At 44.9% G+C, this 25,126-nt stretch overlaps 1 protein-coding gene across 7 annotated transcripts in view; it reads left to right on the forward strand.

Moving 5' to 3' along the window:
- Positions 1-25,126, forward strand: part of USP13 (ubiquitin specific peptidase 13) — a 162,411-nt gene that overhangs the window by 12,998 nt on the left and 124,287 nt on the right. For 2 of the 7 annotated variants that reach the window (XM_063621753.1, XM_063621755.1), the window contains exon 1: positions 13,468-14,253. The exons of 2 other annotated variants lie outside the window; for them this stretch is intronic. In XM_063621753.1, the coding sequence (XP_063477823.1) occupies positions 14,086-14,253 (168 nt within the window). In that variant the 5' untranslated portion in view covers positions 13,468-14,085. Of the gene's footprint in view, positions 1-1,136; positions 1,169-13,425; positions 14,254-25,126 lie in introns of those variants that run through there. 3 more of the 7 variants (XM_063621756.1, XM_063621752.1, XM_063621754.1) reach the window with 3 other exon arrangements.

The raw sequence follows: 25,126 nt of genomic DNA on the forward strand, positions 1-25,126 counted from the left end.
GAAAAATCAATCTGGCTTCAGGTATTGCGTGCTCCCATTTCTTTTTAGCCATCCAACCATCCATCCACCTTTCTATCCATAGATACACATAGAGAGACACTGTATCTGGAATCTAGTTCATGTAGTGTTCACTTTTATTTTTTATTTTTATTTTTAGAGATGGGGTCTCGATATGTTGCTCAGGCTGGAGTGTAGTATGCTATGGTCCAGTGGCGTGACCATAGCACACTACAGCGAAGAACTACTGGACTCAAGAGATCCTCCCACCTCAGCCTCCCAAGCAGCTGGGACTACAGAGGCACACAACCACACCTGGCTGTTCATGAAGTATTAACAGTAGTAATTCTGAATACAAAAATCTTGGATGATTGGTATGATTTATTCCTTGTAACTTTTGTTATGACTTGATTTTTTCATATTGTTTCTGTTTTGTTTTTTTTTTTGTTTTTTTTTGAGATGGAGTCTCACTCTGTCGCCCAGGCTGGAGTACAGTGGCGCAATCTCAACTCACTGCAACGTCTGCTACCTGGGTTCAAGCGATTCTCCTGCCTCAGCCTCCCGAGTAGCTGGAATTACAGGCACCTGCCACTGTGCCCGGCTAATTTTTGTAGTTTTAGTAGAGATGGGGTTTCACCATATTGGCCAGGCTGGTCTTGAACCACTGACTTTGTGATCCATCTGCCTTGACCTCCCGAAGTGCTGGGATTACAGGCATCGCCACCGCGCCCAGCCTTATTGTTTCTGTTTTTAAAACTACTGTGGTGGAACATTTTGAGAGTCATTTAGTTATATTTGAGTGAACTAATGTTCAGTTTACAAAAACTTTTTTGTTCATATTCTTCAAAAATAGAAAAAGAACAGGGACAGTTTAAAAATAGTTTAAAAGATACTGCTTTTTGTCAGGGAAATAACAGAAAAAGGAATAAAGTTTAGCAGAAAACCTGAATGCCATTTTAGTCTGGATTAGTCAGCTTCTGCTGTGGTAACAAACACTCCCAACATCTCAGTGGCTTCAATAATGAACAATTGTTTTCTTGGTCTTAAGGGCTGAGAGTTAGGTTTCGATCTCCTGGGCTCTGCTGGTATCATGTGTCTTCTGTTTCCAAGAATCCAGATTGGAAGAGTAACCTTTGATGATACTGATGTGGATAAAATACTTGGCCCATAGGTAAGCCTGAGAAAGGACAGGCAGAAATAAGTAAGTTTGAGTAAACACTGTAATATACCACATGGGCCTTGATTCCATACTGTCTTATCTTATTTATTCATTTATGTCACTAATATAGTTTGGATGTGTTTCACCACCCAAATCTCATATTGATATGTAATTCTCAGTATTGGAGGTGGGGCCTGGTGGGAGGTGATTGGATCGGCAGGGGCAGATTTCTCATGAATGGCTTAGCACCATCCCCCTTGGTACTGTCCTCATGATCTCATGATAGTGAATTCATTCTTGTGAGATTTGGACGTTTAAAACCGTGTAGCACCTTCTCCCCTCCCTTCCCTTCCCTTCCCTTCCCTTCCCTTCCCTTCCCTTCCCTTCCCTTCCCTGCCCTGCCCTGCCCTGCCCTGCCCTGCCCTGCCCTGCCCTCCCCTCTCTGCTCCTCCTCCCCTCCCCCTCCCCTCCCCTCCTCCTCTGGTCCCCTTCCCCTCCCCTCCCCTCCCCTCCCCTTCCCTCCCTTTCCCTTCCTTTTTTTTTTTTTTTTTTTTTGAAATGGAGTTTTCACTCTTGTTGCCCAGGCTGGAGTGCAGTGGCACGATCTTGCTTCACTGCAACACCCGCCTCCTGGGTTCAAGTGATTCTTCTGGCTCAGTCTCCCAAGTACCTGGGATTACAGGCATGCTCCACCACGCCTGGCTAATTTTGTATTTTTAGTAGAGATGGGGTTCACTATGTTGGCCAGGCTGGTCTCGAACTCCTGATCTCAGGTGATCCACCCACCTAGGCCTCCCAAAGTGCTGGGATTGCAGGTGTGAGCCACCGTGCCTAGCCCCACCTTGTTTCTTGCACCCACCCTAGCCCCACCTTGTTTCTTGCTCCCACTTTTGCATGTAAGATGCCTGCTCCCACTTTGCCTTCTGCCGTGAGTAAAAGCTCCCTGAGGCCTTTCCAGAAGCAGATGCAGCCATGCTTTCTGTACAGCCTGTAGAACTGTGAGTCAATTAAATCCCTCTTCTTATAAATCACCCAGTCTCAGATATTTCTTTATAGCAATGTGAGAATGGACTAATACAGTCATGTATTAAACTTTGCCCTTCTATAAAACTATACACTTCTTGAGGGCAGGCATTAGAGCTTTGGATTTCAGCTCTTTCATTTCCTACCTGCTAAATGATGACAAAGGGCTAGAAATTCCTTAGCATAACATAGGGGAAGGGACTCAATGGACAGAAATGCTGAATTTGCTCTATAAGAGATATTTGCATTGGGTCTAGAATCTTTTTTTTTTTTCTTCGTCATGATAGAGTCTTGCTTTGTAGCCCAGGCTGGAGTTCAATGGCAAAACTTTGGCTCACTGCAACCTCTGCCTCCCGGGTTAAAGTGATTCTCGTGCCTCAGCCTCCCAAGTAGCTGGGAGTACAGGCGCCTGCCACCACGCCTGGCTAATTTTTGTGTGTTTGTATTATTATTATTATTATTATTATTTTTGAGATGGAGTCTCGCTCTGTCGCCCAGGCTGGAGTGCAGTGGCGTGATCTTGGCTCACTGCAAGCTCCGCCTCACGGGTTCAAGCGATTCTCCTGCCTCAGCCTCCTGAGTAGCTGGGACTACAGGTGCGTGCCACCATGCCTGGCTAATTTTTAGTATTTTTAGTAGAGACGGGGTTTCACCATTTTGGCCAGGTGGGTCTTGAACTCCTGATCTCAAGTGATCTGCCTGCCTCAGCCTCCCAAAGTGCTGGGATTACAGGCATAAGCCACTGTGCCCAGCCTAGAATCTTTCAAAGGCAAGTTACTAATGATTCCAACTAGTCCAGAATGCTGGTGACAGGATTTACCCATGTGAGCTTTCTGATCCCTGTAGGGATGGGGGGAGTCCTGCGTGGACATTGTAGGTGGTAGTGATTCACTACCAGGAGGAAAGCCAGGATGGTTATGATATTAGGCAGTGGTCTAAATGTGATTAGCAAATCTCAGGGAATGGCTAATTCACAGATAACTCTGGCTGTGGTTCATCATGGGGGTCCCAGGAGTGTAAGCAGTGGGCATACCACTAGGATCTCATATCCCACCATCCCCAAGCTCAGCAAGCAGAGGTCTGAATCGAGCCACCATGCTAGATAGTTGTGATCACAGCCAGGAGTTAATTGGCACACCCAGAGTTCCTTGACTGAAGGAGAGGGAGTGTTCCTTGAGGAAAGATACTGCAGAACTATCAAATATGGACAGTGCATAGCTGGGTGTGGTGGTGTGTGCTGATAGTCCCAGCTATGTGGGAGGGTCACTTGGGTCCAGGAGTTGGAGGCTGTGAATAGCCACTGCACTTCAGCCTGGACAACATAGTGAGACTCCCATCTACAAAAATATATATGAGCAGTGTGAAACTTCCTCCTGTGCTTCTCTGCAGCCACTCCCCTAGTGACTGTGCTCTCCAAATCTTTTACAGCAAAACTGGCTCAGAGCAAAACTGGAGCCAGTTGGAACACCATTCCCATCTGCCAGCATGGAGGCTTATTGGGGGCTGAGTATATATGGGGTTCTGATCCTACTTCATTTCATGGTAGGCCCACTGGGACCCTAAGCTCATCCTCTGACTGCAGCACAGTTCCTGAAAGTATTATTGGAATTCATAGCTGCAACAAACTCTAGAATCTTCACACTGGCTCCCTGACCTGTGAAGTAATTACTATAGTAGGAAGGACCAAGAGGATGAACTGGTGTTCCCCGTCCCTAACAAAATAGAAATACGAAACAAGACTGCAATCCTAGTGGAACTGCAGGAATTTATACCATTACCAAAGATCTGGAAGAAACAGACTTCGTGATTCTATTATATTCGCACCCTATATCTTGGCTTTAAATAGAATAGAGAATGATGATGGGTTATGGTAAAGTTAACAAGGTGGTGATTTCAATTTGGTTAATATCCCAGGGATGGTCTCCTCACAGAAGCAAATTAATATATCTCCTGGCAGGCCTTTGATTTGCCACTGCTCATCTGGTGAAAGCATTTTCCCCATTAGGATAAGCAGGTTTGCCATTACTTGAGGGTATGCAGCACAACTTTACTGTCTTACTCAAGGTCAAGTTCATCATCTTCAGCTCTTTACCACTAAGAATGAGGAACTCAGCCGGGCATGGTGGCTCATGCCTGTAATCCCAGCACTTTGGGAGGCCAAGGTGGGAGGATCATTTGAGGTCAGGGGTTCAAGACCAGCATGGCCAACATGTTGAAACTCTGTTTCTACTAAAAATACAAAAATTAGTTGGGCATGGTGGCGGGTGCCTGTAATCCCAGCTCCTTGGAAGGCCGAGGCAGGAGAATCACTTGAACCCGGGAGGTGGAGTTTGCAGTGAGCTGAGATCGCGCCATTGCACTCCAGCCTGGGCGAAGACAGCAAGGCTCTATCTCACAAACAAAAACAAAACAAAAAAGAATGAGGAACTCTTTGGTGAGCTTCTTTGGATTTTGGAGGCAATATGTATCATATTTAAATAGCTTGCTTTGACCCATTTACTGGGAAATCTGAAAAGCAACATTTGGTCCCATGGTTAATATTTTATTACTGTGTCCACACTGAGCTTCTGTACCTGAGTGGAGGACAAGACTCCTTGTGTGTGCATGGAACTTGTGGTGGCCATGAGGAGGGATGGTGCTGTCAGAAGGGCCTGAAAGACAATCTGACTACCTCTGTATCTTATGAGTCAGGCTCCTGGAAGGACTGTGGGGAGTCTTTCACAACATGAAACCAGAAAATGTGAACAGGCGTCTCACATTTCCTCTTAAGCTGAATAAGAGCTTACCTCATCCTGATGTTAAGAGCTGCTTAAGGAGTTTGTTCGTTCCTGTGAATCTACCTTGTAGCTAGGTGGCTCATTTATAAACCTAATAGCAGAAACCTGCTTACTTTTAAATAAGCAGCGAAAGGGGGAAGCAGATAAGAAAGATGGCAGTTGAAAGTGAAAACTGATATGATCAGTGGCACTATATAAAGTTAACCTTTCCCTCTTATTCACAAAAAGAAGTGGATACTCAGCTGGGTGTGATTGGCTCGCACCTGTAATCTCAGCACTTTGGGAGGCCAAGGAGGGCAGATCACTTGAGCTCAGGAGTTCAAGACCAGCCTGGACAACATGGTGAAACCCAGTCTCTACTGAAAATACAAAAATTAGCCAGGCATGGAGGTGAGTGCCTGTAGTCCCAGCTACTTGGGGGACTGAGGCGGGAGGATTGCTTGAGCCCAGGAAGTCAAAGCTGTAGTAAGCCAAGATTGTGCCACTGTGCTCCAGCCAGGGTGACAGAGTAAGACCCTGTCTCAGAAAAAGAAAAAAGAAAACAAACAGAAAAGACTGGGACCGGTGGCTCACGCCTGTAATCTCAGCACTTTGGGAGGCCAAGGAGGGTGGATCACCTGAGGTCAGGAGTTCGAAACCAGCCTGGCCAACATGGTGAAACCCTCGTCTCTACTAAATGTATAAAAAAGCTAGCCTTGCGTGGTGGGGCGTGCCTGTAATCCCAGCTACTTGGGAGGCTGAGGCAGGAGAATTGCTTGAACCCGGAGGTGGAGGCTGCAAGGAGCCGAGATTGTGCCACTGCACTCCAGCCTGGGCAACAGAGCAAGACTCTGTCTCAACAACAACAACAAAAAAGTGGATACTTAATGCAAAAGACTAAGTTAACAAATAAAAGCACAAAGAAAAAACCAACAACAAAAATAGTTTTATCACCTGGAGATAACCATTGCTAGCATACACTCTATTCCAATCTAGTCTTTTTTCTATGCTATAAATATGACATATGTTTATGTATTTAAGCAGGATAGTAGTGTATATGTTTATTTATAGTCTGTTTTCAAAGTTTTTATTATGGTTATCATCTTTCCATATCAATACATTTTTTTTTTTTGACAGAATCTTGCTCTGCCATCCAGGTTGGAGTGCAGTGGTGTGATCTCTGCCTTCTAGGTTCAAGCAATTATCTTGCCTCAGCCTCCTGAGTAGCTGGGAATACAGGCATGTGCCACCACGCCCGGCCAATTTTTAAAAATATTTTTAGTAGAAACGGGGTTTCACCATGTTGGCCAGGCTGGTCTTGAACTCTTGACCTCAGGTGATCCACCCGCCTCAACCTCCCAAAGTGCTGGATTACAGGTGTGAGCCACCACGAGGCCGTCAATAAATATTCTTATGCGACATAATTTTCATGGCTACATAGAATTCTCTGAAACAGAAAATGGCATACATTTCTTAACCAGTGCCTTAGTGTTCTACACTTAGTAACCAGTGCTTCTTGCAGAGTCTACCTGCCATTATAGAAAATTTTATGGGTATGCCTCCACAGTGAGTCTCACCATATATGGCTTTATATGATCCCTGCATGTTACTGGAAGACATCTGAGATCAAGGGTTATTCTATGTATTAAAATAATTAGGATTTTCTTCTCTGTAGATTTCCCCAATTCCCCCTTTTTACATTAGTCATAGTAACTAATATTTATATCACATTTTAATGTAACCTCTGTCAGTTCTTGGAATAACATTTGTGCAGCAATTAATTTTCCTAAAAGACACAATGCAGACTGCAAAACAATTTTATTACAATGTCACTGATGTGAGTCATTCATTTGGGAGATACTTATTGAGTGCCTGAAATAAAACCACCTAGCCTGGCAATATTCTACACTGAGCTTCCATAAGGTACAAGGATACTAAGAAATATAACTTATTTTGAAGGATTTGCTTTCTACATAGACGTATAAGACACAGAACCAAGACTAACTAAATAACAGTACAAAAGAGGTCATAAGGCAGTTTCCAATGATGAATACAACAGGCAATAGGGGCTGTAATTGTTTTAAAGATTGATCCTTAAGGATGGGAACAGTCAGAAAAGGCTTCATGGAGAAAACACTGCATCTTTTTTTTTTTTTTGAGAGGGAGTCTCGCTCTGTCGCCCAGACTAGAGGGCAGTGGTGCGATCTCGGCTCACTGCAACCTCTGCCTCCCGGGTTCAAGCAATTCTCCTTCCTCAACCTCCCGAGTAGCTGAAATTATAGGCGTGTGCCACCATTTCCAGCTAATTTTTTGTATTTTTAGTAGAGACGGGGTTTCACCATGCTGGCCAGGCTGGTCTCAAACTCCTGACCTCATGATCTGCCCACCTCGGCCTCCCAAAGTGCTGGGATTACAGGCATGAGCCACCGTGCCCAACCAGAAAACACTAAATTTTAAAAGCATTGAAAAGATAGAGATAAAAGGGGAGAGCTTTCATAAACGCTAGGGAAGAGTAAGCTGAGCTCACAAGATGTGTAAGAGTGGGAGGTAAAGTCTGAAAGATAGATCATTGCTGGGTGGAAGAGGCCCTTGAATGCCTCGGTCTATCTTTCAGTCTATCGTAGCCTGGGCTCCACCCTGAATCGTGAGAGGAGGTTTGGAGCAGTAGACTGACATGGTGGCCTGACGCCCTGATGTGGCAGAAGTCAGTTCGTAGTCTTCATGTCTCTTAAAACCTCTGTAGTAAGACTTTGAATTTATGTTGGAAAATTGTTTACCCATCATCTTCTTTCTTCTTGCTCATTGACTGGGATTCACGTACAGAAACTAGCCTAGTAGTAAAACAGTTATGAATTCATATGTAGGCTGGGCACAGTGGCTCATACCTGTACTTCCAGCAGTTTGTGAGGCCAAGGTGAGAGGATCACATGAGCCCAGGAGTTCAGAACCAGCCTGGGCAACACAGCAAGACTCTGGTTCTAAAAAAAAAAGAAAATTAGCCTGGTACAGTGGTGTGTGCCTATAGTCCCAGTTGCTGAGGAGGCTGAGGTGGCTGAGGTGGGAAGGATCACTGGAACCCAGAAGCCCAGGAGTTTGAGGCTGCAGTGAGGTTTGATTGTGCCCCTGTGATATATAGCCTGGGCAACAGAGTGAGATCCTGTCTCTAAAATAAATAAATAAATAAATTCGTATGTAAAATCTGCAAAATTAAGTTTAAATATTCCAGTAATTGAACCACATGTTTTCCTAAAATGTCATGATTAACACAGTGGTCATACTTCAGTGAAGCTTCTTTTACTAACATTTTTGTCTTGATAACTTTTTTTTTTTTGAGATGGAGTCTTGTTCCATCGCCCAGGCTTGAGTGCAGTGGCATGATCATGGCTCACTGCAACCTCTGCCTCCCAGGTTCAAGCAATTCTCCTGTCTCAGTCTCCCAGGTAGCTGGGACTACACTACAAGCGCCTGCCACCACTCCTGGCTAATTTTTGTATTTTTGGTAGAGATGGGTTTTCACCTTGTTGGTCAGGCTGGTCTCAAACTCCTGACCTCAGGTGATCCACCCACCTCGGCCTCCCAAAGTGCTGGATTACAGGCGTGAACCACCATGCCTGGCTGATAACTTTTTATGTTACAAAACAAATGTGATATCATTGGAAACATTTTGAAAATAGAAACAAAATCTTATAACCTAATCCCAAACATAACTATTTAAATTTTCCCGTCATGTCAAAATGGATATTTATTTTTACCCCGTTGCAATAATGTTATATAAGCATAGCAAGCATGTTCAGCAGCATTCTATAAACATATTAAATCAATAATTTTCATAATTATCATTTTAAGTTTGTATAAGCATCTTTGATTAGATGTATCTAATTTAATAATTTCTCTGTGTTTAGATGTTTTCTATTTTTCCCTGGTTTGATTAGAACTTTCCATCTGGTGTGCCATTGGCATTCTGGTGCACAGAGATGGATTCAGGTGTGGTATCTCCTCAGTCCTCTGAGAGGCCATGGATGGGACTGTGCTGATCAGAGTCCTCAGATTAGTAGGCTCTGGCTGCAAGACACATCCTTGACTGATTATTTCAGTGGGTTGTACAAATATCATTTTCAGTGTGTGCCATTATATGAAAAAAGTTGGAATGTATTTTTATAGTGATGCAACTTCAATTTCTATTACTATTACTAGTCATTGAAATTGTAGTGTTTTTACAATTGAGTTTTAATTAATTTTTTATAGTTTAATGTATTTTAGTAGAAAACTTAACAGGAATAGCACAGAAGACAGACAACATTAAAAACATGGGCTGGTTGCGGCGGCTCACGACTGTAATCCTAGCACTTTGGGAGGCTGAGGTGGGTGGATCACAAAGTCAGGAGTTCAAGACAAGCCTGGCCAAGATGGTGAAACCCTGTCTCTACTAAAAATACAAAAATTAGCCAGACATGGTGGTGGGCACCTGTAATTCCAGCTACTCAGGAGGCTGAGGCAGAAAATTGCTTGAACTCGGGAGGTGGAGGTTGCAGTGAGCCGAGATCACACCACTGCCCTCCAGCCTGGGCGACAGAGTGAGACTCTGTCTCAAAAACAAAAACAAAACAAAACAAACAAACAAAAAACCAAAAAAACATGTACTTGCATGTAGGACAACTCAGAAAGTATAGTGAATGGATGGAATATACTGTATGATAAAAATGCTACAAATACCATTTAGTTGCTGTCAATAAGAAATTTACTTGTTTTAAAAAAATCCAAATGCTGGCATTGTCCAGAAAAATTTAACAGGTTTATTATAATTATTATAAAGTTGAACTGCTGAAACTTGTTCACTGAAACATTTTGACTCGCATTAATGCTTTACATCCCCACATTTATATTAAAAATTCACACAGAAATGAAAATGGAAAAACTGCCAATAACTGATTTCTGTCCCCTGTTTTTCCACTCACAATCATATATACTTAGGTACCTTTTGACCCCATGGAAAAAAAAATAGATAACGTTCAGAACTACCAATAATAGGAAAAAGAGAATTTTTTTTTTTTTTTTGTTAGAATGAAGTGTTTCCCATCATAGTGGATTCTTTTTTTTTTCTTTCTTTTTTTTTTTTTTTTTTCTGAGACGAGGTTTTGCTCTTCTTGCCTAGGCTGGAGTGCAATGGTGTGATCTTGGCTCACTGCAACCTCTGCCTCCCAGGTTCAAGCGATTCTCCTGCCTCAACCTCCTGAGTAGCTGGGACTACAGGCATGCGCCACCACACAGGGCTGATTTTGTATTTTTAGTAGAGATGGGGTTTCTCCGTGTTGGTCAGGCTGGTCTCGAACTCCCGACCTCAGGTGATCCGCCTGCTTCGGCCTCCCAAAGTGCTGGGATTACAGGCGTGAGCCACCGTACCCAGCATAGTGGATTCTTAAGCACATTCTCCACGTATGTGGTGTGTTAGCTGGATGTCTTTTGGCATAACTGTTACATGTTCGGCATGGATAGCACACAGGTTGGTGTCTTCAAAAAGGCCAACCAGATAGGCCTAACTTGCCTCCTGCAAAGCACCCACAGCTGCACTCTGGAAGTGCATATCTGTTTTGAAGTCCTGAGCAATTCCTCGCACCAGACACTGGAAGGAAAGTTTGCGAATCAGAAGTTCAGTGGACTTCTGATAACGTCTAATTTCACAAGTGCCACAGTACCAGGTCTGTAATGATGAGGTTTCTTCACCCGTCCAGTAGAGGGCGCACTCTTGTGGCGTTTGTAGCTAGTTGCTTCCTGGGTGTTTTTTTTTTTTTTTTTTGAGACGGAGTCTCTGTCCCCCAGGCTGGAGTGCAGTGGCGCGATCTTCGCTCACTGCAACCTCCGCCCCCCAGGTTCAAGCGATTCTCCTGCCTCGGCCTCCCCAGTAGCTGGGACTCCAGGTGCCTGCCACCGCGCCCAGCTATTTTTTTTTTTTTTTTGTATTTTTACTACGGACAGGGTTTCACCATCTTGGCCAGGCTGGTCTTGAACTCCTGACCTCGTGATCTACCCGCCTCGGCCTCCCAAAGTGCTGGGATTGCTTCCTGGGTTCTTTACCACCAACTGATTCTTGGGCAGTCAGCTTTGTACCAGCCATGGTATAGAGACCTCCTTACTTAGACCCGTTCTTCTGCTGGAGCGCGGCGAGTGACAGGCGGCGCTGGTGTTGGAGAGCGATGGCTGAGTTTTAATTAATTTTTAAAGCAATACTTGATGCGGGGCGTGGTGGCTCACGCTTGTAATCCCAGCACTTTGGGAGGCCGAGGTGGGAGACCAGACTGGCCAACGTGACGAAACCCTGTCTCTACAAAAACAAACAAACAAACAACAACAACAAAATTAGCCGGGCGTGGTGGCGTGCATCTGTGGTCCCAGCTACTTGGAAGGCTGAGGCGGGAGAATCGCTTCAACCCAGGAGGCGGAGGTTGCAGTGAGCTGAGATAGCGCCATTGCAGTCCAGCCTGGGCGACAGAGGGAGACTCCATCTCAAAAAAGAAAAGGGGGAAAAAAAACCATACTTGCATATAATACAAATGGAATCATACAGAAAGCTAAAAAGTGGTAGTGTAGTAATCTGTTTTCACGCTGTTGACAAAGACATACCTGAGACCGAGCAATTTACAAAAGAAAGTTTTATTGGACTTACAGTTGCATGTGGCTGGGGAGGCTTCACAATCATGGTGGAAGGTGAAAGGCACGTCTCACATGGAGGCAGACAACTGGAGAGAGCTTGTGCAGGGAGACTCCCGTTTGTAAAACCATCAGCTCTTGTGAGACTTATTCACTATCACAAGAACAGCACGAGAAAGACCTGCCCCCATGATTCAATTACCTCCTACTGGGTCTCTCCCACAACACGTGCGAATTCAAGATGAGATTTGGGTGGGGACATGGCCAAACCATATCAGGTAGTAAGTTCTCCTTTAACCTCAGGCTTTCTGTTCTTCTCCACAGATCCTGACCATCACTAGTTTCTTGTGTATTGCTCTAGAGACATCCTAAAGCCAAACAGGTGGGCATGCATACAAATATGTATATTTTAAGGGGCTACATTAAAAATATTTACCACAGGTACAACCAACTGGAATGAAGGCCCATGGTATACAGGATGTGCCAAAATGCCTACTGCATATTATCAGCCTTGCATGTATTCCTTGCTTTTATACACTAGTTTGCTTAAATTGCTTTTTTCATCTAGTAATAATTTGGAGATTGTTCCACATCAGCACATGTAGAGCGACTTCATTCTTTTCAATGGTACTGTATTTTAACCACTTTCTACAGAAGGATCTTTAGGTTTTCCCCAGACATTTGTTACTCGAAACAGTGCTCTAACAAATATCTTTACACAGCCTGAATTTATCCGTTGCATAAATGTCTAGATAAGGAAATGCTGGGGAAAACAGTATGCACATATAAAGTTATGACTGGTATTATTACATTTCCTTGCAAAGAGGTTTATCGTTTTTATCCCCACCAACAATGTACACGAGGGTCTACTTCCCAAACCCATGCTAACTCAATATATCTTTACCAGCCCAAAGGATGAAAAACAGTGTCTCACTGATTTAATTTGCATTTAATCTAAGATTAAATTTTAAGTTTTGTAAAACCAAGTTTATCTCTGTAATTGGAGAAAACATCATCCATGAACCTGAAAGGTAATAAGCTGATGAGACTAAATTCAAAGCAAAAGCTCGCTGAGAGTATCTGCCCAATGATGAAGATGACAATAGTGTCAGATTTTTTGCTCAGTGCCACCTCCTTCTCCGTTTCCAACAGATAGCATTTGGGAGTGCTGAGTGATAAGAAAGTGTGGTGCGCTGGAGGCTTGCTTGAGGATATGGAAATCTTGAGATAGGTCTGGAGAACCAGGGAGAGTTAGTAGAGAAAAAATGTAAGAAAAAAAAAAAAAAAGAACTTACGGACTATCTGATCTGGGAGAGGCTTACAAAAATTAGCATTTTGGTTCACTATTTCTTGCTCTTTCTGCGTTTCATTAGCTGGCAGGGATCCCTGGATACCCTGCCATGAATATATATGTTGGGTGTAGTTACAGAATCTCAATGTCATTGAACCCGTCTTGTGGGTTTTTTGGAGAAAATGAGAGTATGCTGGGAGACATGCTCTGCTTGCAAATGATCAACCCCCCAGCCCAACCCCATTCATCATTTATTTTGAGGAACTGATGATCAAGACAGGAATATGTATGTCTGCCTACAAAATCCTCAAATCAGGCCACTGAATGTTCGACATGAGAACTTTGAATCACATAGAAGATACTCCAAAGGCAGAGAAAAATAGAAAGCCTTCCAACGCCCTGAAAAAATCTTGACCATCCCTGACTACTCCCAATATGTAAGAAAACCTGTATTGTTATTACACACACACACCCACACACACACCCCCCCACACCCTCTATCCTCACTCGATCTTATTCTATTCTCTCTATTTTTGAGCCTTGGATGTTAAAGTAAGGAACGAAGCTTAGTGGGGAAGCACTGAAGTGCATGGCGCAAATTTAGATTTAAGCCTCACGTTAGATTTCAGATTTGCACATCGAGTCCCGCCCCTACCCAATCCGGGGACGTCACCGCTCTAGTCTTCGGCTGTTTTAAAAGCAAGCGGTTTTTAAAACCCCCAATCCTGCTCTTTGTGTTGGCCTCCTCGAAGTTGCCCCTCTGCAAGCCAACAATTCGGGATAGAAAACACCTCCGTGGTGTTTTCCCGGGGCTCTCCCGCGCCGCGTTCGGCCGCCAGCCCGCTCGAGCTCCCGCGCCGACGCCTCAGGGGTTCGCCCTTCGCCCCCCGCGGCCGAGCCCGGCCCTCGCCCAGGGCCCCTTTCCAGCGCCCCCTCCCCGGCGCGCTGCGGCTGGCGCTCCCCAGCCCCGCCTGACGCTGCAGCTGGGCCGGAGACTCGCCATTGGATTAAAAATAGCAGCGTCGCCCGTCCGCCCCGAGCCCCTGGTGCCCGCTCCCGCCCCGCGGCCCGCTCTCCCCGCCCGCCCCGGCTCGGCCGGCTGCCGTTGCCCGCGCAGCCCGCCCGTCAGCCCGCTCGCTGGCGCCGCCGCCGCTGACAGACCCCGCGCTCCGGCTCCGGCTCCGGCTCGCTCGGCTCCGGTGAGCGCCGAGGCCATGCAGCGCCGGGGCGCCCTGTTCGGCATGCCGGGCGGCAGCGGAGGCAGGAAGATGGCTGCAGGAGACATCGGCGAGCTGCTGGTGCCCCACATGCCCACGATCCGCGTGCCCAGGTCCGGCGACAGGGTCTACAAGAACGAGTGCGCCTTCTCCTACGACTCTCCCGTAAGTAAGGCGCCTCAGGGGAGGGTCGCGGGGCTGGCGGCCTGCGGCACGTGAAGCCGGGGGAGAAGATGCGCAGTGGCGGCCGGGGACCTCTTCTCTTCCTCCGGGCGGCAGAGTTGGCTCGGGAGCACTGCAGTTCGGCAGACACTTAGTGAGCGCCCCAGGGCTGCTGCAGCCGAGGACTGGGTCGTGCTAGTGGCTTTGCTCCGCCAGCCTCCCCAGGCTGGAAGGGCCTGATTCCCAGCAGCTTTTGCACACAGCCCCGCCGCCGTTTAAAGATAGATGAAATACAAGAGTTCCCTGTTCCGAACTGCACGTTGCAGATCGTTTGCGTCCTCCCCGGGGCAGAGCGCAGGGCGGGTAGGTGGATGGGATGATCCCCCCACACCCCCGGACACGCAGTCCTTCTTTTTCTGGGACCACTTGCTTTGCTCAGGGATCCCCACTCCTGAACAATTCTGATTTGCTCTCTGAGCTTTTCTTCCACCACTTCCCATTTCACCCCACTCCTTTTCTTGTCTTTAGAATGTCAGGGCCAGGCGCGGTGGCTCACGTCTGAAATCCCAGCACTTTAAGAGGCGGAGGCGGGCGGATCGCTTGAGGTCAGGAGTTCGAGACCAGCCTGGCTGATATGGCGAAACCCCATCTCTACTAAAAAAACCCCAAAATTAGCCGGGCGCAGTGGCGGGCGTCTGTAGTCCCAGCTACTCGGGAGGCTGAGGCTTGAGAATCACTTGAACAGGGAAGGAGGAGGCTATAGTGAGCCGAGATCGCTCCACTGCCCGCCAGCCTGGGCAACAGAGCGAGACTCCGTCTCAAAAAAAAAATGTCAGACGAAGTCTTCCGGTGCCTCCACTTGGGCAGCAGAAATAGGGGATCTACTGGATTGTGATGGTTTTCTTAAGCCTTCCCCCCCTTGCCCTTCTAAATGAGTCACTTGGACTGACATGCGCAAGTATAAATTATTAAAAGTTCAATCCCGAGTCGTGACCTCGGAGAACGAGGAGGAAGCTGAGAGGGATCTCCACCTTCCACCCGGGGCGGTTGGTGGTGGTTTTCACCTGGTTCTATGTGAATGTGTGAGAAGCAGCAGGAGGGTGAATGTCCCTTTCAAAAGTCAAAATGGGCTTCAAAGTGACTCAGCTGTCTGGCGTTTATCATGTCTTTTTGAGGACCAGGTTATTTTTATCCACCCACTTTAGATCTCATATGTCACCCGGCAGATCTCAATGCATTGGGAGTGCATGGGTTGGATGGACCGAGGCAGGTCTCGCAATGGTCTAATGCGTTTTATTCATAGCATGTGGAATATTGTCAGAGGGGAAAAGAAAAGTCCAAATGAGCGGCAACATTTCCAAAGTTTCTTTTATTATCTGTGGGTTGATTTTGGCTGGCTTCAAAGCACTTTTGCTTGATACACACTGGAGTATCAGAGTTAGTATCCTCTCTGTGACATTTAGTTTTTTTATTTATGGTAATTCCGTATCATTTGAGGCAGAAGAATCTGCCTCTTCAATCTGCCTCTTCCATTTGAGGGATGAAACCTAACTTAATTTTTGATTGCTTACTTTTTTTTTCTTTCGAAAAGATCCACAGAGTGGAGTGTGACAATCGGCAGTCCTTTTTTAGGATGTTATCCATAAATTATTTGAAAATGCCGTTTTCAGATTGTATGGCCAGTGTTGGGCAGTTCCCACTAATAGCTTCTAAAGGTGGAGAGGGATGATGGTCCTAACTAACCTAAGCAATTGAGAGATTGTTACCTCCAGGAAGAAGAAAGTGGCCTAAGTTTTTTAGGATAGCACGACATGGAAAGTGGGTCAAATGACTTTCCCCATGTTTGATTTGGGCTCTTCTTCAAGTTCTGCTTACAAACTTCGCTGCATAATGTAGTGGATAGCAGGTGTGGGAAAAAAGGCTGATTGTTTTAATTCACTTCCACAAATAGTTATTGGGCGCTTACTGTGTGCGTTTCTAGAATGTTACTATTCTAGAAACATCTCATCCAGTGTAGACTGATGATTTCAGTCATATCACAGCAGTTCCTTGGGGGAGACTGGGATTATTTACAAGGCTGATGAATCAGTATATTTCATTATCTATGTTTCACGGGAGGAAGGGAAGGAAGGTTTGATAATATTTATCATAAAACACAGTGCGTGATAATGGGAAGTTTTTTTTTTTTTTTTTGAGATGGAGTCTCACTCTGTCGCCCAGGCTGGAGTGCAATGGCACAATCTCAACTCATTGCAACCTCTGCCTCCTGGATTCAAGCGATTCTTCTGCCTCAGCCTGCCAAGTAGCTGGGATTACAGGCGTGTGCCACCACACCCGGCTAGTTTTGTATTTTTAGTAGAGGTGGGGTTTCGCCGTGTTGGTTAGGCTGGTCTCGAACTCCTGACCTCAAGTGATCCACTCACCTTGGCCTCCCAAAGTGCCAGGATTACAGGCGTGAGCCACTGCACCCAGCCAGTATTTTGTTATGGTATATAACACTACACTATGAATCCAATAAGGGTTTCTTCAGCACCTACTATGTGCCATCTCATACATGCACGACTGTAAGGAGCATAAAGAGCAAAATCCATTGGTGCTAACCATGCCAGAAACTTTAATCCACAAGTGCCATGGGATGTCTTAGGGAAAAGGCCAAAACCAGCTGAGTGGAAAAAAAAATCATCCCTGCATTGGTTACTTTTGAAAAGGGTTATGTACAAAGATGGCTAGAAAATAAGGGAGATCAACATTCCAGGCCAGGGAAATTATATGTGCAAAGAAGCTATAACGTGTGAATATTTCCCACTAATTTGCCTGTAATGTATTTGGAATAAAAAGATACATTTGGCAAGTAGCAAGAAGTGAGGTAGAACCAAATAGAGAGTAGATGATGGGGGCCTTGAATCTGGAAAACATTTGATCTTGATTTTATATGGTCAGTTATGGAAAGCTATTCTTGGTCATGTGATTTAAAGTGGTGTTGGAGGAAGAGTGTGAATCAACAAATCTTTATGATGTACCTACCATGTCTAAGGCACTGTCTGCAGACCTTTGTCATTCTTCACCTTTGTGGGATATCAGTAGTGTATTAGTATCTCTCTTCCCTTCTTCCCACCTCCTAGGGCTTAACACATAGCAGATGCTCAATAACAGCTATTTTGGGATGAGTGAGAATTTGTTTTTCACCTACCTCTTTGATTTCATCCTGGACCCACCCTCCTACCTTGATGGGTAGGTTCACCTCTCCATGGTTTGGTTCATTGCGCAAGGTCTGTAATGCACCTTCCCAGTGGAGCTTCTTTTCAAGACTGAATTCAAGTGGTTCTTGCTCTATGAATCATTTCCGTATTGCTTCCCACTAGACCCCATAAGCATTCCCGTCTAACCCCCAGTGACATGTTCACGTGCTTGTCTCTGCCTTTGAGTGCGACCTTCCTGGAGAGTGGGGACTTTGTGTTATTTCCAGCAGCTGGTCTAGCATCTGGTATGTATACCAGGAGCTCAGTGAATGCTTTGGAAATGTATGAATTCCATGGAGTTACAGGCCCTGCACATGGTGAGGATAAAACATATGGGAAATGTTGAGAAAGGAATCTTGGGGGATTATCACATAGAATGAGGTGATTTCATTGATTGTTGGGGACAGTCATGAACGAGAGAGCCCAGACTGGCAGTGTTTGAATCCTATCTCTGTCACTCGGTGTGTAACTTCTCTGAGCCCCAGTTTCTCCATCTGTAAAATGGAGACAATAACAACCTTTCTCAAAAGGTTATTTTGTGGATTAAATAAATTAATATGTAAAGTGTGTCTGGCCAATTAGTAATCACATACACATTTGCTTTAAAAAAGGAGGAAAGGCCGGGGCGTGGTGGCTCACGCCTGTAATCCCAGCACTTTGGGAGGCCGAGGCAGGTGGATCACCTGAGGTCAGGAGTTTGACAGGAGGTGGAGGTTGCAGTGAGCCAGGATTGCACCACTGCACTCCAGCCTGGGCAACAGAGTGAGACTCCGTCTCAAAAAAATAAAATAAAATAAAAAAATAAAAAAGGAGGAAAGAGAGAAGAATGGAAAGAAGAAAGAAGAAAGAAAAACAGTCAGTCATGGCTGGGTGCTGTGGTTCCCACCTGTAATCCCAGCACTTTGGGAGGCTGAGGCAGACAGATCACGACATCAAGAGATCGAGACCATCCTGGCCAACATGGTGAAACCCTGTCTCTACTAAAAAAAATACAAAAATCATCTGGGTGTGGTGGCACTCACCTGTAGTCCCAGCTACTTGGGAGGCTGAGGCAGGAGAATCGCTTGAACCCGGGAGGCAGAGGTTGGAGTAAGCCGAGATTGCGTCACTGCACTACAGCCTGGTGACAGAGGGGAACTCCGTCTCAAAAAAAAAAGAGAAAGAAAAAGAGTTAATCACAAGTTGTAAGCCCAAGAGTCTGGTTGTCAGGGGTTGTGTAGGGAGTTTTGTGTGCTTAAGTGGAGGAGGGATGTCTTGGTTCACACTTCCGCTCATAAGCCTCCCTGGACCAGCATGGAAATCTCCTCTCATCTCTTTGGTTGTTGAGCTCCTCATTTCTCTGGGTGTACTTTGTCCTGTGTCTCTTCAGTTTCCAGGTGGTCAGTTCCAGTGAGGCGAGTCTCTGGCTTGTCCATGTGTAAGACTGATTTCCTTTTCTTTCTCAGCCTCCTGAGTAGCTGGAATTACAGGTGCCCACCACCATGCCTGGCTAATTTTTTGTATTTTTAGTAGAGACGGGGTTTCACTATGGTGGCCAGGCTGGTCCTGAACTCCTGACCTTGTGATTCGCCCACCTTGGCCTCCCAAAGTGCTGTGATTACAGGTGGGAGCCACCGCACCTGGCCAACTGATTTCCTTTTCTAAGACCACCTTCCTCTTGTGATCATTTGTCTGGGCTCTCTCTCAACCTTCACCTTCTGCTTCAGACTTCATCCTTCCCTCTGAATGCCTGCATTACGGAGAGTCTGTGTCATGCAGCACAGCGATTCTAGTCTGCCCTCATAGTTTGCTCTCTTGTGCTAATTCTGCCCCCCTCCCCACCTGCATTGTAAGTGGAGCTGTTTATGCCTTGCCTTAGCTTGGGTCAACTGAAAATGGGGAGGCTTAGACAAGGCAGTTTATTTTGGAAAGTTATCCCAAGGAACAGAAGTGGAATTATGAGCAAGAGAATAGTGAAAAAGAGAAAGAAGGAAAGGCAGTCCAAGAGTGAGTTATGGAGCTGGCTTCCACAGTGGGCAGCTAGAGCTAAACCTCACTGGGGACTCCCTGGGTAACTCCAGAATGTGCCTCAGAATCATCCACTTGAGATGGAGCCGGGGAGAGTACTGTATTTATCCACTGGCTCCCATCCTCCATCGGTCAAGGTTTGTTCTAGGGGTGGAAAAGCCCTCACTCTTCCAAGTCTGTATTTATAGGCACTAAGCCTGCGAATGGGAAGTATTTTGACAGGCTGAGCAGGACCAGCAGCAGCCGAGAAGCAAGAGGTCCTCAGTGCAGCTGAGGCTACGACTGTTGGGCCACACCTGCTGTGGCAATCAGCTGCATACAGTGGCTGAACCAAAAAGGTGGCCGAAGGGGATATGAGACTCAGCATAAATGGTTGCCCTTACTCCCACCGCTTCTTCCCTTCTCGCATCAGGACTGTTTTGTAAGAAGGAGCTTTTTTCCCATTTTTGAAAGTTCTGAGATGGCTCGGTGATACTGAGATGTCACTGTTGGTTCTTTGTCTTCCTGTGAGTCTTTGGAAAACTGTGATGGACAGGGGCCTGGTGGGAGTGGCTGGTTTAGATATCCACCAGGAAAGACTGAGATCTCCATCTACTTGTGGGAACACTTCATGTTAGGGGCTCAGTGAATCCTCTGTCTTTCTGTCCTTTCTTCCACAAGTATTTATTGATGTGCCTGGTATTCTCTCAGGCATTGCCAGTAATAATAATGACATCTCACATGTATATAGAGCAGTTTTCAAAGTGTGCTCCCTGAACCAGCAGCACTAGCATGTCTTGGGAACTGCTAATTCTTGGGTCCCACCCCAGATCTTCTGAAACAGAAGATCTGGGGGTGGGGTTGTAGCAGTCTGTGTGTTAATAAGCTCTTTGCGTGATTCTGAGACATGCCAAAGTTTGAGACTGAGTGATAGGGCACTTACTAGGCGCCATGCATCATTCCAAGCCTTCTAATTATTGCATATATTGTTATACCTATATGAACTCATTTAATCATCACAACAACCCTATGTTATATACTATTACCATTTTGCAGATCAGGAAACTCAGGTACAAAGATCACACAGATAGTAAGTAGTAGAGCTGGGGTATGAATCTGGATTGTCTGACTCTAGAATCTGTTTTTAAAAAACTATTTTGGCTGGGCGCAGTGGCTCACACCTGTAATCCCAGCACTTTGGGAGGCTGAGGTGGGTGGATCACCTTATGAGGTCAGGAGTTTGAGACCAGCCTGGCCAACATGGTGAAACCCCGTCTCTACTAAAAATACAAAAATTAGCCAGGCTGGGTAGCGGGTGCCTGTAGTCCCAGCTACTCAGGAGGCTGAGGCAGGGAGAATCGCTTGAACCCGGGAGGCAGAGGTTGCAGTAAGCCAGCATCCCACTATTCCACTCCAGCCTTGGCGACAGAGCGAGACTCTGTCTCAAAAAACAAACAAAACGTTTTAACTCGTTTAATTGTACAATTCAGTGGCATTAAATTACATTCGCATGGAAACATTTTAACTCGTTTTAATTGTACAATTCAGTTGCATTAAATTACATTCACATTGTTGTGTAACTATCACTACACATTGTTGTGTAAATATCACTACTGTCGATCTCCAGTTTTTCATCATTCCAAACTGAAACTCTGTATCCATTTGACAATAAACCCCCACTTCTCCCTTCTCCTAGCCCCTTGTAATGTCCATTCAACTTTCTGTCTCTATGAATTTGCTTATTCTAGGCACTTTATGTTAAGTGGAATCACACAGTATTTGTCCTTTCGTGTCTGGCTTATTTCATTTAGCATAATGTTATCAAGGTTCAGTGTTGTAGCACGCATCAGAATTTCCTTCCTTCCTAAGGCTGAATAATATTCCATCATATATATGTACATGTATTACATTTTATTTGTCCATTCACCTGTTAATGGACATCAGGTTATTTCTACCTTTTGACTGTTGTGAATAAAACTGCTTCAGTTGTTGGTGTACAAGTATTTGTTTGAGTCCCTGGAGATTCTCTGCATTTTACCATTGTACTATGCACGTTGCCTTGCAGGCAATGAGACTTCCCATCATAATATTTACTTGTAGGGAGAAAAAAAAGTTAATTTAGGATCTCTGTGGAAAACTCTTCCTCCTAATGGATAAACTGATACAAGGTAGTAAAGCAAAATTTCAGAGCAGACAGATTTTTTCCAGTTTGAAGATATAAACTTAAAGTAAATCTTATTAGTTTCACACGTCAAAAGCTTCCTTCCAAAAGCAACTAGCTGAAAAGTTGTTCTCGAGAAGTGATTCTCAAGCTTTTTGACCTCTTTATACTCTTAACTATTTTTGAGAACCGCAAAAAGCTTTTGTGTGATTTCTGTTGCTGTTTACCATATTAGAAATTAAAACTGAGAAAAATTTAAAACAATTCGAACAATTACATTCTATTAGCTTTTGAAATGATGTCATTGCATGTCATGTAGCCTTGGAAAAATGCCACTGTATGCTATGAGAGAATGAGAGAGAGAAAGGCAAGTAACTTCATGTTATGAAAATACTTTTGACCTCCCAAATTACTTAAAGACTCTGGGGTTTCAGAGGGTTACCAGGCTTTACTTTGGAAACCAAAGTTCTAGAGTTTAGGCAAGAAGATATTACCACTTATTCCAGTCACTTACCTCACCTGAAATGTAGCCTATGGGTTCACATTAAATTATTATCTTAATTTTAGCTCAACCATAGATGTCATATGTTGCATGCACGTTCTTTTTGAAGCAAATTAAAATTTAGAGAATTTGATTGACACTTTTTGAAAAAATTAGAGCTACTTGAGTTGGGAATTTACTATTTCATAGATAGGAATTTTTTTTATTCTCTGAACTGTGAGTTTCATTGTAGGGTGACCTGGCTGGGCTGTTTCTTTGGGGAAGCTTAAATGTTAGTGTCTTGATTTTTTTTTTTCCCCTTTGGCTACCAGTTAGGAGACTATTCTAATCTCTTGCCTGGAAAGTACAGGCCTGTCTGCCAGTATTTAGGGAACTGAGTGGGAGCAGAGGGTGAAGGTGGTCTCAGCATCTGGGTATTGGATACCAGCTGGATATTGCCTGTAGGTTCTCAGCTGTGTCCCTGCTTTGCTAAGCTTCTCCCATCATTGCAGGGGCTGGCTCCTGGACATTGCATTTCCCAGAGTCCCTTGGTGGCAAGATTCTGATATTGATTTTTCCAGTAAGAGATTTAGAAGGCAAAAGAGAAGGAGAAGCCACTTTGCTATTGCAACTGTGGCACCTGGTTGACGTGAGGTTTTCCTAGCAGCATCTGAGTGTCCTTTTGGGACACAGTTACCTCAGTGGTGGGGGATCTGACATCATCTGTGCAGTTTCTTGTGACGCTTGTACATCCTGATTTCCTGAACATAGGCAGTGATTTCTCTGACTGTGGCTGTCACTGCCCTTCCCATGATTTTTTAAGCTTTTAACTTCCTGCATCAAATCTCTTCCTGCCTGTAATACCTAGAATAGCATCTATTTTCTGACCAAATCTGGACTGATACACATACATTCTCTTAGTCCCCATGTTCGTGAAGGTGCCCCTATTCTTAACTAAGTCCATTCTTCCCCAGCGCTGAAACCTTTGTTTTCATCTGCTTTAGAGAATCACTCTCTAGTTCTTTGCCAGGAGAGGGAGGGGCCTCTTGGAGTGGAGGTGAGATTTGGGGCTCTGACAGCTACATAGAAACCCTTTCTCTTTATTTTAGCTCCTACTTCACCCCATCTTCCAGAGTTATCTTGAATTGCCAGTTCTGGAGTCTTTTGGGCATTCTGGGGTGAACATCAGGTTGGATCTTGGCTTTCCCTGCTGCTGGCCTAGGATTCAGCTCTGTCGCCATCTTAGTCTTTTAGCGTTCATTTATCTGCCGTCCAGCTTTCCAGACTTTAGTGCTATAGTTTATGTCTTGAAAAAATCCCTTTGCTGTCCTTTGATTGGGGTTTCAGAAAGGAGTGAAATGGATGTCTTTGTGTCATTTGCCCTGTGTACCCTAAAATCCTGCTTTTCTAAAATCATAATCAAGAAGTCAGTTGCTGTCCCTTTTGGACAGTAGTTCATTACCTTTAAAGTTGTACCACTTTTAGAGCTTTGGAGTGTGAGAGATGATGCTGATCCTGTCAGAAAGACTTTCTGGGAAAGTTCCTGTTCTCTGCTCACTTTGAATCTGGACATCTGTGCAACTCTGAATTCTCTTTTTCCTCCCCTGCATTCCTCTGCCGATGGACTGGAGCTCAGTTAAAGGAGCGGCCACCCATTTTGGTGCCCCAGATTGAGAGGTGTATGGTATCATCCATTCTACCTCCCTCTCTCTCTTTTTATTTTTTAAATTGTGATAAAATACATATAACATAAACTTTACCATCTTAAGCATTTAAAAATGCACAGTTCAGTGGCATTGAAGTACATTCACACTGTTTTGCAGTTATCACCATTGTCTGTCTTCGGAATTCTTTTCATCTTGCAAAACAGAAACTCTGTACCCATTAAACAATGACTCCCTGTTCTCCCCTTTTCTCAGCCTCTGACAACCACCATTCTGCTTTTTGTCTCTAAGATTTGACCACTCTAGGTACTTTATACAAGTGGAATCATGCAATATTTATCCTTTTTGACTGACTCATTTCACTTTGCATAATGTCTTCAAGGTTAATCCACGTTGTTGTGTCAATTTTCTTCCTTTGTAAGGCAGGATAATATCCCATTGTGTGTATATACCGCATCTTGTTTATCCAGTCACCTGTCAGGGACACTGGGTTGCTTCCACCTTTTGTCTTCTGTAAATAGTGCTGCCATGAGCATGGCTATCTCACTGTCTCTTTTAGCATCACATCTCTTTAGTCACAAAATTCTGGTATATCCTCCTCTCTCCCTTGTGCTGCTAAGGCTCAGGCCCTCATCCTTTCTCACCTGGACTGTTGCAGAAGCTTCCTAACAACCATCTTACTTTCCCTTCCAGTCTGTCACACTGCACTCTCAGATATTTTTAAAATAGGGGTCTGATCATGTCATTTTCCCACCTTGAAATCCTCAATGGCGTCATTCAGACTTTTCTAACATGGCACATCACCTCAGTTTACCTTGTTGATCCAGCTTTCCTGCTCTCTGCTTACTTTCTGTCTGTCCCAAAGGACTTTCCATTCTCTAGGTGCTCCGTGCTCTTGCCCCTCCATGTGCTTGCTCATGCTCTTGCATTGGCCTGGAATGCATTCTTTCACCCTCATCCGCCTGGAAAAGCCCTGTTGGTCCTTTAAAGCCAGCTCAGATGTTCTTTGTGAGGACTCCTCCCATCCTCAGAAGCTGAGTTAGATATTTGTTTTCCTTTGCTTTCACTTTGTACATCTCTGTCATGGGTGGGATACAGATTGTAGGGATGTGGAATAGCTGAGGTCTTGGAGAATTGAAAGGAAAAGAGTAGAGAACTGAAAACTACACAGTTTGTGAACCTGTGCCATTAAGCCTGCATCTTTTCTGATTTTCTGGGTTTTTTTTTTTTTTTTTTTTTTGAGTCTTGCTCTGTCGCTCAGGCTAGAGTGCAGTGGCATGATCTTGGCTCGCTGCAACCTCCACCTGCTGGGTTCAAGCTGGGATTACAGGCGTGTGCCACCATG

The sequence above is a fragment of the Symphalangus syndactylus genome, chromosome 17, assembly GCF_028878055.3.
Source record: "Symphalangus syndactylus isolate Jambi chromosome 17, NHGRI_mSymSyn1-v2.1_pri, whole genome shotgun sequence".
NCBI classification, from domain to species: domain Eukaryota; kingdom Metazoa; phylum Chordata; class Mammalia; order Primates; family Hylobatidae; genus Symphalangus; species Symphalangus syndactylus.